The sequence below is a fragment of the Lithobates pipiens genome, unplaced genomic scaffold, assembly GCF_037356315.1.
Source record: "Lithobates pipiens isolate NorthernLeopardFrog02 unplaced genomic scaffold, aLitPip1_a1.2 Scaffold_16, whole genome shotgun sequence".
NCBI classification, from domain to species: domain Eukaryota; kingdom Metazoa; phylum Chordata; class Amphibia; order Anura; family Ranidae; genus Lithobates; species Lithobates pipiens.
In genome coordinates this window covers 349509922-349523117 of record NW_027507748.1, presented here as the reverse complement: position 1 = coordinate 349523117, position 13196 = coordinate 349509922, and the positions used below count along the sequence as shown (strand labels likewise).

General features: G+C 36.7%; 1 protein-coding gene across 1 annotated transcript in view; it reads left to right on the top strand.

Moving 5' to 3' along the window:
• Nucleotides 1-583: 583 nt before the first annotated feature.
• Nucleotides 584-13196, top strand: part of RUNX3 (RUNX family transcription factor 3) — a 184046-nt gene continuing 171433 nt past the window's right edge. Inside the window, exon 1 of the mRNA XM_077481884.1 lies at nt 584-881. Coding sequence (XP_077338010.1) covers nt 824-881 — 58 coding nt within the window. The 5' untranslated portion in view covers nt 584-823. The remainder of the gene's footprint in view (nt 882-13196) is intronic.

Here is a 13196-nt window from a genome sequence, read left to right as displayed (position 1 = left end):
CAAATGCAGACAGGGGGTGCTGATAACTCAAAAAATGTCCAGCATATTTTTTTTAATGGTATCCCTAAAAGAACATGTAACCCTCCATTATTTAAAAACATACAAAACAATATAATGCTTGCTTAATGATCTTCCCATTTTGTGTTAAAATACACATCAATTATTTTTATTTGTATTACTAAAAACATCTTCTTCGATCCAGACTTTCACATAGGTTTCTGTTTCATTTATAAAGCAGCATCAACTGCTTTACGGTTTAAGTCTTCCTTCACAAGTTATGAGTCAACTTAACACCAATCACAAAGACGTAGAAAAAGCCACAGACAGCGTACAGAGTTGTTGACATCAAAGATCAGGTGATCACCCTCTATCCACTGAGAAAGATGACTGTTTTGTCTTCTTTCTCCATTTGACTTAAAGCTCTTTGAGGCCTTCCACACACAACCACACAACCACAGTCTTTGCACAGTTGAAATTTTTAAAAACTGCAACCTCTTCAGCACCACATCTAGTGTAATCAAACCAACCTAGTTGTGAAAAAAAAAGGTAGAGTTCCTTTATCTGCTTTTCATTCACGATCAGTTCTCTTCTGCTTTTGCCGATGCTTTAACTTCTACTTCTAGCTTGTGTTTTATAAGTTGGAAAAAAATGATGCTGCAAATTAGTGGTTATGCATTCCTGTGGCCATACAAACTCAGAGACATTTGATGTCTTTGGGGAACTGCCTCTTTTATTCTAGGAAATTTATATTTTTTCCTTTTCTCTCTGCCAGTTCAGTCTAAACCACAAGGAATAAACTGTCGCCTTCAACCAGGCCACCATCATGGACTCCAGTAACCCTTTTGAACCATTTAATACATTTACCAATGGCTTTTTCCGTGGTGAGTAGATTTTCTTTAACATTTGAAGGCATCTGAGTGTGGACAGTCTGACAGATTAATAATGCATTAATTTTGCTGCTCTGGGGTTAGGGGTCTGGAGTTGTTCTATAGATGCATGCCAGGTTGAGGTTTAGGAAGTGGTTGGTGTAGCATTCTGGGAGATGTTAAGTAATAGTTTTCTTTACTCTCCTTTCCCAATATAATTTTTTTTTATATCTTTGCTTTATTTCCCTTACTGACCAATTTTATTAAAATATATAAAAATATGTTTTTTACATAGGTGATGTGTTCACTCAATGACTTATAACATTATTATTGTTGTTTCATCAAGCTGGTTAATTGCTAAAATGGATATTTAAAAAAATTGAAAGGACAAAATAGATTATGCTATTTAAATTAAGTGTGTTTTTTTGTTAATGGTTAAGGATCTGAACTGTTTTAATAGAAGGCATAAAATCTATTGAATAGATTTCCAACATATACATGTGCAAACAGGATGTTCTTAATGTTATGTCTGTGTAAAGTGAAAATGCAGCTTGGTTTTTATTCTTTATGTGTTATTAATGTCACTGAGAATATTCTGGTTACTACAATGTCAACTAAAATCTCTTGAATGTCAAATGCTGCTAGATCATGGCAGCCTCAACCAGGTTATTTTCACCGCAGATGTAGTCACACATTTACCAGTCAACCAGATACATCCCCCAAACATTTGTACTCTAAGCAGTATATAAAAATTAGCAGACAGTAGTGTCTGCCTATATTGATAGCAATCATTACTTTTCTCAAGGATAGGGATAGCTAATAAGTTCAGTCAAAGCTGAAAAAGCTTACTTATTATAATAATAATATTTTTAATAGTAATAATAATAATAATAATAATAATAATATAATATTATTAACAATGATAGTAGTTTAGATTCTGATACAGACAGAAAAAAAACAAATGCACATTCACATTCACAAACACATTTAAGCTGGCCATACATTATATAATTTTCTTGTTTAATTTCATTTAGATTTACCTTTAACTATGTAGTGCAAGGGGCTACCTGGTTGCGTGTAATTTGAAAGTGTTTAGGTTTGACCTTATATTATTTGGTTTTGGTCAATCTAAAGAAATGTTAACCAAGAAAGTTGTATAATGTATGGTCAGCCTTAATTACTCTATCTATCTATCTATCTATCTATCTATCTATCTATCTATCTATCTATCTATCTATCTATCTATCTATCTATCTATCATTCATAAAGGAGTGGGGGTAGCACTTACAGTAATCCCACAATTTTTGTTTGAAGTGATGTTTCTGTCATACTAGATCAGTGGTCCCCCGCAACTGGCTCATGAACCTTATGCATAGCTTCCTTTGTTGTGGCTTGTATCAACGGCCTTTTAGCAGGTGCTTGCTACCTGCCTATCTGAACACATGCTATATTAAAGCTCTGCAAAACAAATAGGTCAATCAGAAGTTATCAATGTAATATAATTTAACTTATAGAAAACACTCTGAGATATAGTTGTAGTTATTAATATTAATATTAATATAATTTTTTTAAAGTGCTATATTTTATAATTAGTGTGATTCTCCAACCTCTTATATTTAACTCTGAAAAATCTATCTATAAAAGAGAGCAGAGGGCACACTTATTGTAAATCCACAAATGACAAATTTTGATAAAAGGACACTGTGCGGCCATTCTGCCACAGAAATTTTGCCTGAATTAAAGTTGTCAAGTGTGGATTTACTGTGGTAAGTGTAAGCCCCATCTCTTACTGTACTGCTTTGTGACTACATATGCTCACTATAAAACTACCTATTTTGAGCTGCTCCTAGACCTGCTAGATCTGCACGATTAAACTCAAATGACCAAACACGCAAACATTTTTTTATATTTTTTCATAAAGAATTTGTGGTTTTGAAAATTCATTTTTTCCCCCCAATTTATAGTGCTACAATATTCTGAGTATTTTACATGGCTATTCAGATGTTAGTTACATCAACCATTATGTATTTCTTTAGTCACAATGAATAAGCAGTTTTCCATTTTTTTAGGCTTGAAGAATTCTAGGAATATTTTTTTTTTAACTGGATTCTCTAGTGGAGTAAAATCAGAGGATGGAGGTCAATGTATTATCAGCAGTGCCTTATTTCTGAGAACTATGCAGGCATATACAGATTTAAATATTTACCTGATATTTTATGATTCTTTGTTATGATTAGATTGGTGTTACTAAAAAAATATATATATTTTGGGCAAAACATGTATTGATCATCTTTTTGAGATAGTGTTGTTTTCCCTTGTTTTGGATGTATTTTTGAGCTTTTCTAATTTAATTAATTATTTAACTAATTTGATGAATTACATTTGATTTAATAAAGGAGTAGAAAATGTTTTCTTAAGATAGTAAATAAGGTAAAGTTATTTTTAATAGCCATGTGCAGAAAAAAAAACCCCCAAAAATAAGCACAACTGGACAAATAAACACAGATTTTACTAAATGAACAGTCTCAATTTCTTTAGAAAATCAATGATTTACAGCTGTTAACAGTTGTTGTCTGGACATCCTTACGACAATTAATTTGGCTCACTGGAGACAATACTGTGGCCTTGGATATATTTTTAATGTTTTTTTTTTTTTTTTTTTGCATAAACTGTACCTATTACTTATTATCAATATGCTATGCTTAAAATTACCTTTTAAGTTCAGATTGTTTTTTTGGAAAAGAAATCCTTTCCCACACATTCATGTGACAGGATGGGAATTTAGCTTGTTTCTTTTCAAGACAAACACTATTCAAAAGGGATGTTTTATATAGGATGAGCATTATTGAATTGATCACCTACCATCTTGTTTTTTTTTTTTTTTTTATTGTTTATTTCTTTATTTGACATATTACAAGTTATAATAGACCAAGTTACAATATCAGTTTTATATTTTACAGTTTTGTTTCCTTATACCGCTAATACATCATATTCTCGTTTTCCTATTTATTTCAATTGATTCGTTCAAAACAACTTTTTATATTTTTCTCTTATTCTTACTTGCCACTATCATATATACTACCTAACCATCCTTTAGACACAAGTATTTACAAACATACACACAGACATAAACACAAAAAAAACAAAAAAAATAAAAATAAATAAAAAAATATAAAAAACACACGCACTCTCCGGGCGAAAAATCCATAACGTAGTTTCCATAGTGAGTTATATATCACAAGCTGACAAAGGAGGAGAATGTTTATACCCACATCTTCCTTTGAATACTGCTTTTACTGTCCCACTCAAACAGAAAAAGAAAAACTATACTAACCACTCAATACAGACTCCCCCATTACCAATGAGGGTGGAGCTACCCGTGGATCCGATATCCATAGTTTCCATATTTTAATCCAGTTATTGGATTCTCCCCTATTGCAACCAATTTGTTGTTCTTTCAAGATGTTTTCATTTACCTGAAGACGCCAGTCCTCAAGTAAAGGTGCATTCGAAGATATCCACCTTAGAGCAATTAACTTACGTGCAATAAACAATAGTCTGGTAACTAATATCATCACCTCCCTGGGAAAGAAACCTTCCTCGTCCAAATATCCCAGTAGACATGTCATAGGGGTCCTGTCGATATGCGTATTACATGTAGCATTGATTGTATTAACCACCTCTCGCCAATATCTAGCCACTTTTGGACAATTCCACATCATGTGTATTAAATCCGCTGGAGACTTTTGACATCTAGGACACTCTGGAGAATCGCGTCTGCCCCACTTAAATAATTTAACTGGTGTTCTATATACCCTATATATTATAAATAGTTGCGTCAGGCAATGAGCCGGTGATAATGATACTAGGGGTACCCTTCTCAAAATAATTTGCCAGTTTTCATCTGAGATGTCCCCTATGTCTCTCTCCCAGCCTGTTCTACCCGGGCTGACAACTTTATCCTGATATAGTCTCATCAATTGACCATATAAAGACGAGATCAAGCCCTTTTTTTCCTCCCCCCTTGCTAATGATGTTATAAGTGGGGTAGGTTTTATCACTATCTTTTCCCTTCTAAACTGAGTTTGAATCGCATGCCGTAATTGTAAATATTTATAGAAGTGACTAGAAGGCAGTTGAAAGGATTCTTGCAGGTCCTGAAAGGAGCGCAGAACGATATGTGTAAACATCTGTTCTATATATTGAAGCCCCTTAGAGTGCCAGCTTTCGAATCCCTCCAATTTATATAGTTCTTTGTATTGCTTATTCCCCCAAAGCGGGGAGTATTTTGAGACTCCTTCAAATTTCATTATACTCCTCATTTCCTTCCAGACTCTATTCATAAGTGTCGTTGTTAGACCCCTACAGGTGTTACCCAGGGCTCCGGATTCCAACTGAGCCACAAGATTATATCGAAAACTGTTATTTAACAGTAAAACCTGTATGGGGTCTTCCCAATTACTTTCCCCCCAGCCTGCAAAATGCTGAAGCTGGGAGGCTATAAAGTAGAGTCTTGGCTGTGGTACCGCTAATCCACCCCAATCCCTTGCCCTCTGGAGAATTGATAACTTAATTCTCGGGGTTTTTCCTTTCCACAATAGCCTACGAAATATTGATTCTGTTTTTTTGAACCATTTTAAAGTTATCCATATCGGTGAATTATGGAGTATATATAACAATTGAGGGGTCCAGATCATTTTTATGAGATTTGCACGGCCTACCACCGATAATGGCAATTTGGTCCACGCCATGCTCTTAAGTTGAAATTTGTTAAGAATAGGTGACAAGTTATCCATTAAATAGTTTTCTATTCTAGAGTTTATAATTATTCCCAAGTATTTAAATGATGACACTATTTTAACTTGAGGGGCCTCTTTTAACCTGGACAGACTAGGATTATCTAAGGGAAGTAGTACGGATTTATCCCAATTAATAATGTAACCAGAAAACGATCCAAATTGTTTTATTAGTGACATTAAGGAGCTTAAAGAACCTTCTGTATCCCCAAGAAACAGTAATGCATCATCAGCATACAAGGAGATTTTTTCAATCCTCGTTCCTCTAATAAATCCGCAAATAGATTCTGCCTGTCGAACGGCCTCGGCCAGTGGTTCAAGGGCCAATGCGAATAGTAAAGGAGACAGGGGACACCCCTGTCTTGTTCCTCTGTATAATGGGAAAAATTCTGAAACCGTGCCATTTATTTGCATACATGCCCTCGGAGTGGCATACAGCATCCTGATCCACCTTATAAACTTGTCCCCCAGGCCAAACAAACCCAACACCTCCCACAGATATGTCCACTCGACACTGTCGAAAGCTTTCGCAGCGTCGAGTGACAAAATCGCTCTTGTCCCAATATTATCAGTTGGTATTTGCATATTCAAATAAAGCCTCCTTATATTAATAGCTGTAGACCTTGTTGGGATAAAGCCACATTGGTCATGATGAATCAATCCCTGCATATGTCTACTTAGTCTTTTAGCCAGGACCCTGGCTAAAATCTTAGCGTCCGAGTTCAACAATGATATCGGGCGGTAGGATTCCGGAGCCAAAGGGTCCTTTCCCGGCTTTGCTAATACAATAATACATGCATCCCTCATAGATTCAGGAAGCCTGAATGATTCCAAAGCCTGGTTAAGGACCTTCAATAATTCTGGAAGCAAAACCTCACCATATTGTTTATATACTTCTGAGGGTAACCCATCAATACCCGGGGCTTTATCATTTGGACTTTCTTCCACTGCCTTAATCAATTCCTCCAATGTCAGAGGAGCACCCAGTTCTTGTTTATCATTTTCAGAAAGAGAGGGGAGTTTTAAAGGTTCTAAAAACTCTCTAAGTCTTGTCTCGGAACAATTAACTTTATTTTGATATAAATTACTATAAAAATGAACAAAGGATCGCATTATTTCCTTCTGGTCATAAGTAATATCTCCCTCCACTGTACGAATAGCAGAAATAATTTTACTATCTTCTTGGGATTTAGCTATTACTGATAGCATTCTGCCTGATTTTTCCCCTTCTTCAAATCTGCGACATCTAGACAAAAAGTCAGACCGCGCAGCCTTTTTCATAGAAGTTTGTTTATATAATAATTGTGCATCCTTCCACACCCTACGATTAGAGGTAGTAGGACTCTGAATATACTGAACTTCTTTCTGCTGCGCCTCTGCTGCTAACAGCGATTCCCGTTCTCTACATGCTTTTTTGTAGACGCTTATGGCCTTAACCAATAATCCTCTCAAAAATGCCTTCATGGTGTCCCATACTACCTGAGGTGATGTTGAGTTATTATTAATTTGAAAAAATTCAACTAAGGCCAACCTCATTTCATCCCCCTGATGGGGAACTTTAAACCAGAAAGCAGGAACTCTCCAGTTAGACCTAATTTTAGGCTTTATTTTATCTACTGTTACTACTAACGGTGAATGATCTGATAAATCTCTCGTTAAATAATAAACATCAGAAACCCAAACAATAGCTGAGTCTGTTCCCAAGAACATATCTAACCTTGATAGGGTCTGAAAAGTACCAGAGCAACAAGAATATTCTTTAGAAGATGGATTCCTAAGCCGCCATATGTCATACAGTCCAAGCTCCTGAATATAATTGTAGAATGTAGTATTCACATTAGGGCCTGCTGGATATCTGTCCATGCTGGGATTACACACATTATTGAAATCCCCCATAATAAACATGGGGGTCCCTGGATTATCAGCCAATATCATCCCTATCTGTCGCATTACTTCACTGTTATATGGAGGAGGGATATAAATAGACCCCAAAATACATTGCGTAGAAAACAGTGTACATACCAGCAAAACAAACCTACCCTGTGGATCTATCCTTGCTTGCTTGCAGGAAAACTGGACCTTTGAGGAAATTAATATACTTGTTCCTCTTGCGTAAGCTGAATATACTGAATGGTATTGAGTAGTGTACTTTTTATTCTGTAATAAGCTAACAGTATCTTTAGTTAAATGTGTTTCCTGCAAGCAAACAATCAACGGGTCATGCTGGACCAGTTTATTGAACATAGCACGCTTTTTAATAGGGTTCTTAATCCCTCTAATATTCCATGACCATATTCTGATCTTATTATCCATTAATAATTATATATACACACACATGACATGGTGCCCATATTGTCCACATGATCCCCAAAATACGGTAAACCATACAACAGTAAGTCATTATACGGTCTTCCTCCATTTGAAGAGTTACAGACCTGACCAGCCCAACATTCAGTTGATCTCTTAAGCGTATCGTACTGTAATAGACATAAACAAAATAATACAACAGCATCAAGCAGTAACATGTAAATTGTCGCCCATACACACACACACATACACCCATACACACACAAAAAAAAAAAAAAAAAAAAAAAAAAAAGAAATAAAACAAAACAAAACAAGAAAAACAGAAAAAAAAAAAAAAAAAAAAACATTGTTTCCCGCAGGAAGGTGTATACAGGGGAGAAGGAAAAAATCCATCCAGGCTTGAGCCCTAATGAGGAGGAGTTCTTGTACTATTGCAAGTACAAAAGCAAAAGCAGGGGCTCCTGCCTAAAAAAAAAATATATATATATATATACACACATATATACACACACACACATACACACATATACATATATATACACACATATACATACACACATATACATACACATATATATATATATATATATATATATATACATATATACATATATATACATACACATACACATATATATACACATACACACATACACATGCATACATATACATATAAATAAAAGGGGAGGGATAAGGGAAGGAAGAAAAAAAGAAAAAAAAAATGCCTCAGGTGGGCGCAAGGAAAGGACAAGGAAAGGAAGGGGCAGGAAGGGGCAGGGTTGGGGACAAGGAAGAAAAAAAAAAAAAAAGAGATTAAAGGTTAGAAAACAAAACATTTTTGTCTCTGTCCCCTCCCCCATATAGTACAGAGAAAAGTTCTTTTCCAAATCCCAGTCGCATTTCTTCACTTCACAATTTTTCATCATATTTTTAATCATTATCCTTTGAATTTATTCATAAAAAGTTCAGTTTCCTTGCACAACATCAGTGCTGTCAACAAGCGATGAAATATGTTGCTCATTTTTGTCAAGCCAAGATGCCGCTGCCTTAGAATTATCAAAAAAAAAAGTTTCTCCTCTAGCTATAATCCTTAATTTGGCAGGATAAAGCATGGAATATTGAACTTGAATATCACGAAGTCGCCTTTTAACATCTTTAAATTGAGCCCTTTGCTTTTGAACCTCAGCAGAATAGTCCGGAAAAAAATAAATTCTAGACCCATTGACTTCGATGGTGCCCTTAATACGAGCCAGTGATAATATTTTGTCTCTGTCTCTGTAATGAAGCATTTTTAGGATAAACTGCCTTGGATATTTACCCGGAGGTGGGGGTCTAGCAGGAATACGGTGTGCTCTCTCTACAGCGAAGAAAGGGGTAAAGTTTTTTTTGTCAAACACTTCCAGTAACCACTGCTCTATGAATTCCGTTGGCTTCCCCCCTTCTAGGCGTTCAGGTATACCAAGGATTCGCACGTTATTTCTTCTGAGTCTGTTCTCAAGGTCATCCATGCGATTTGCATTGCGACCCGACTGCATACCCATTTCCTTAAAGTCCCTCTGCATTAGGCTCATCTCTTCCTCCAAAGTAGCCACCCGCCCCTCCACTGCAGATGTTCGCTCACGTACTTTCTGCATATCCTGGCGCATAATAGACACATCTTCCCTGAGATGGTTAAACTGAGTAGATAGTGAAGTCAAGGTACAGTTACAATTTTGTAATGCCAGGAACACATCCTTAATTGTTGGTTCTCTCCCCAACTCATCTTGGACAGGCAGAGCAACAACACCTGAAACATTCCCCCCTTCTTTCTCTATTCTTTCCATCCGTCCAGCAGCTCCACTCTGCTCTGTTTGTATCGCCCCCTCCATTATCTCACATGAGTCAGCCTTCCCCTTTTCATTTCTCTCCATCCTCATCACCTCCTCCATCTCCACTTCATCTCTCACTTTGCCTTTTATTATATCAGAAATATTATATGGATTAGACATACCAGGCATATTAGGCACTCTGTTTGCGTCCCGGTTCACACTCCAAGCAAACCCTTCCAGCCTTGCAGCTGCATCTTTTCCTCTATCCTTTTTCCCTGCCTGGAGTGAGGGCTGAACAGCACTTTCTTGTATACTTTTCTCACCTGCTGTTCCACCTACCATCTTGTTAAGTCCCTCAAGGGTTTCATTGGTGATATATCCCCAAACTAGTTTGTTTATTACACACTATAGAAAAGGTGTCACTTTTTAGAAGGTGGATTCTCAGTTGGTTCATTTATTCTACACAAGAAGAACATATTAGGGAACTGTATTGCTATCATCTGGCTTGTTATAATAGCCGCAGCAACTGAATGGATTTGAAATTCTGGGGATAAATCACCACTTAAGGCCCTTATGATAAAATAAGCCAGAATGTGATTCCCAGCAACCCAGCAAATAGGTGGAGTTGACAGTTAGGTAAATTGTTTCTTGGAAAATCTTTACCATTAGAGGTTGATTTTTCATGTACAGGTAAATATCACCTAATAATTATCTGTATGTTAAAATGTGTTATTTTTACTATTCTAGAAACTGTTCTAGAAGAACATTTTGCAGACCAACTTCACTAAATTATGGTTGCTGTTATGCTATATTATTATGCTTAGTATTGTTATTATGTTATATACAGTACGAAATATTATAGAATCATTTCATTACTTAATAATCAGTATTTTGCTGCAAGAAAAAATGTTTCTACTTTTACTGGGGTTTGTTTGTCATTTTTGTACAGAAGTCGAAAAGCATGTTATTTTCTGACAATAGACGCAGAATTTAATAATTGGATCATATAATGTGACAATGTCCAGACTGGAAGAAACTACCAATATGAAAGCCAGGTTTATAGAAAGAGTTTGGGATTTTTCAAACAAAAGTTGCCATTTATTTTGGATAGTAAATGTATAGAAAATATTGCATAGATATAGTATGTATGGCATGTAATGCTAAAAAAGTAGTCATATCTATAAGCCTTTTTTGTGAAGTTATGTGCCTGGCAATTTTTTTTTTATAGCAGCATTTTAGGAAATGTGTGTTCTTTAAAAACTTTTGGCCTGTTTTCCAGCAATCTTTTTTTTTATAATGAAGCAGCTGAAAACAAAATGCCAGCTTCTTTATATATATATATATATATATATATATATATATATATATATATATATATATATATATATATATATATTTTTTTTTTTTTTTATTATTCATTTTTACAAGGAATCGGGTACATAATTGAGCTAAATGTACCATGCCAGCTTAACAATAACCCTGGGGGCTATAATCTGGGTGATTCAACCTGACTGCTACTAAAACATTTAACTAGGTTTTGGCATGCACCTCATTTGTAATACACAAAAACCAATGTGCTGCTAATGAGATGGTGGTATATAAGTGATTGCATCTCTCAGTATCAAGGCGATTTAATTAAACCAGTAGACCCAGGGTGATGCGCGAGCTACATAGTAGATTTTAATTAGCTCTATACCGGTGTTCTGGCAGATAGTGTCCTGCCATCATATAGTGTCCGCCCCGTATTGCGCATGCGCAGTAAGGGGCAGAAGAAGCTTTGGAAAATCTCTGAAGCTGAACGGCGTGTGGAGGTGTTAGCCCCACCATCCAAGCGGATATAGGGTTCGGAAAATTAGAGGGCCCCTAGCGGGCGAGCTTCGCTCGCCACGCTTCGGGCTTGGCCTCGCTGCGCTCGGCTCTTTTTTATTCCTACTCTATGTCCACTTGGATGGTGGGGCTAGAACCTGGACTCACGGCGCAGGCGCCGCTCATCCTCGGCTATTTTCGGAATCTGTGTTGCTGTGTAGTGCGCATGCGCAGTACACAGCGGACACTATCTGATGGGGGACCTTATATGATGGGACATCGGCACTAAAATCTTGTAAAATTGAGATGTATCACATGTAATGTGAACTGCAACATAGGAGTTGCCAGTGGCACAACTGATTCCCTACAGTTGTATTTTGTTTTTGTTTTTTTAACTAAAGGAAAGAAGACACTGTTTTTGCTATGCGATTAAATTGAGACTCTAAGTTGAATTACTAAAGGAGTAGAAATTGTTCACTAAGCAAAATGAATGTTTACATGGATTAGTGAATAAGGTGAAGCTGTGTTCACTTTAAATGCCCTAATCATGTTCAAGTGAAATAAGAAAAAGCTGGATTTTGTTTACATATGATTGCTTAATTGAACACAGTTTTAAGCATTCAGTGTTCACTAAGTGAACATTCGTTTGGTTAAGTGAACAATTTCTACTCCTTTAGTAATTCAACTCAGAGTCTCAATTTAATTGCATGCATAGCATAAAAAGTGATTAATCCCCTCTCTTTGCTTTTATAGATGTCAACAGGAGTAGAATAACCACTCTACAATTTCTCATTTAGGAAATTCTAAGGCAATTTTTTCCCCATTCAATTGCATCCCTCCTGAGACTAATAATTTAACAATCACTCAACTATCCCTTACTGTTAGGCTGCTTTCACCCCTAGGCACTTTACAGGTGCTATAGCGCTAAAAATAGCTTCTGCATAGCGCCTGTAAGGAGCCTCTCCTCTCACCCCCGAACGATGCACTGGCAGGACGCCAAAAAAAGTCCTGCAAGCTGCATCTTTGCAGCACTGTGGGAGCAGTGTATACACCGCTCCTAAAGTGCCCCTGCCCATTTAAATCAGTGGGCAGCGCCGCCGAACCACCAGCATAGCACGACTGCAGCAGAGCTTTGAAGGCGGTTTTAACCCTTTTTTGGCTGATAGCGGGGGTTAAAAGCTAGAGGCCCGAAAACCTCTTCAAAAACGGTGGTAAAGCACTGCTAAAAATAGTGCCGCTTTGCCGGCAACGCCCCCAACTCCCCAGTGTGAAAGTATCCTAAGTATTTTTGCACTAGGAGATTAATGTCACTGTCTGAGAAAACAGATCAACCATGTAGCCCCAGGCTTGGGATTCATTTCAACAAGGGTGTTATCTTAGCACACACACATTAACCATCCATTATCGCACAGTTTTCAAGTGTTGTGTTACGAAACGTATTCATTTTGAATGGACTGCAATGCACCTAAAATCAGGTATTTTTTAAAGTCACACACAGATTGTTCCCATCTTTGTGGTGCAGAACTGAAGTGCATTGCATTAGTGCATTGGTGTCTGCCTCAAACTGAATGCCATTGCACCGTTGTGCATGCGTTGCTGTGTGCTTGCTATAA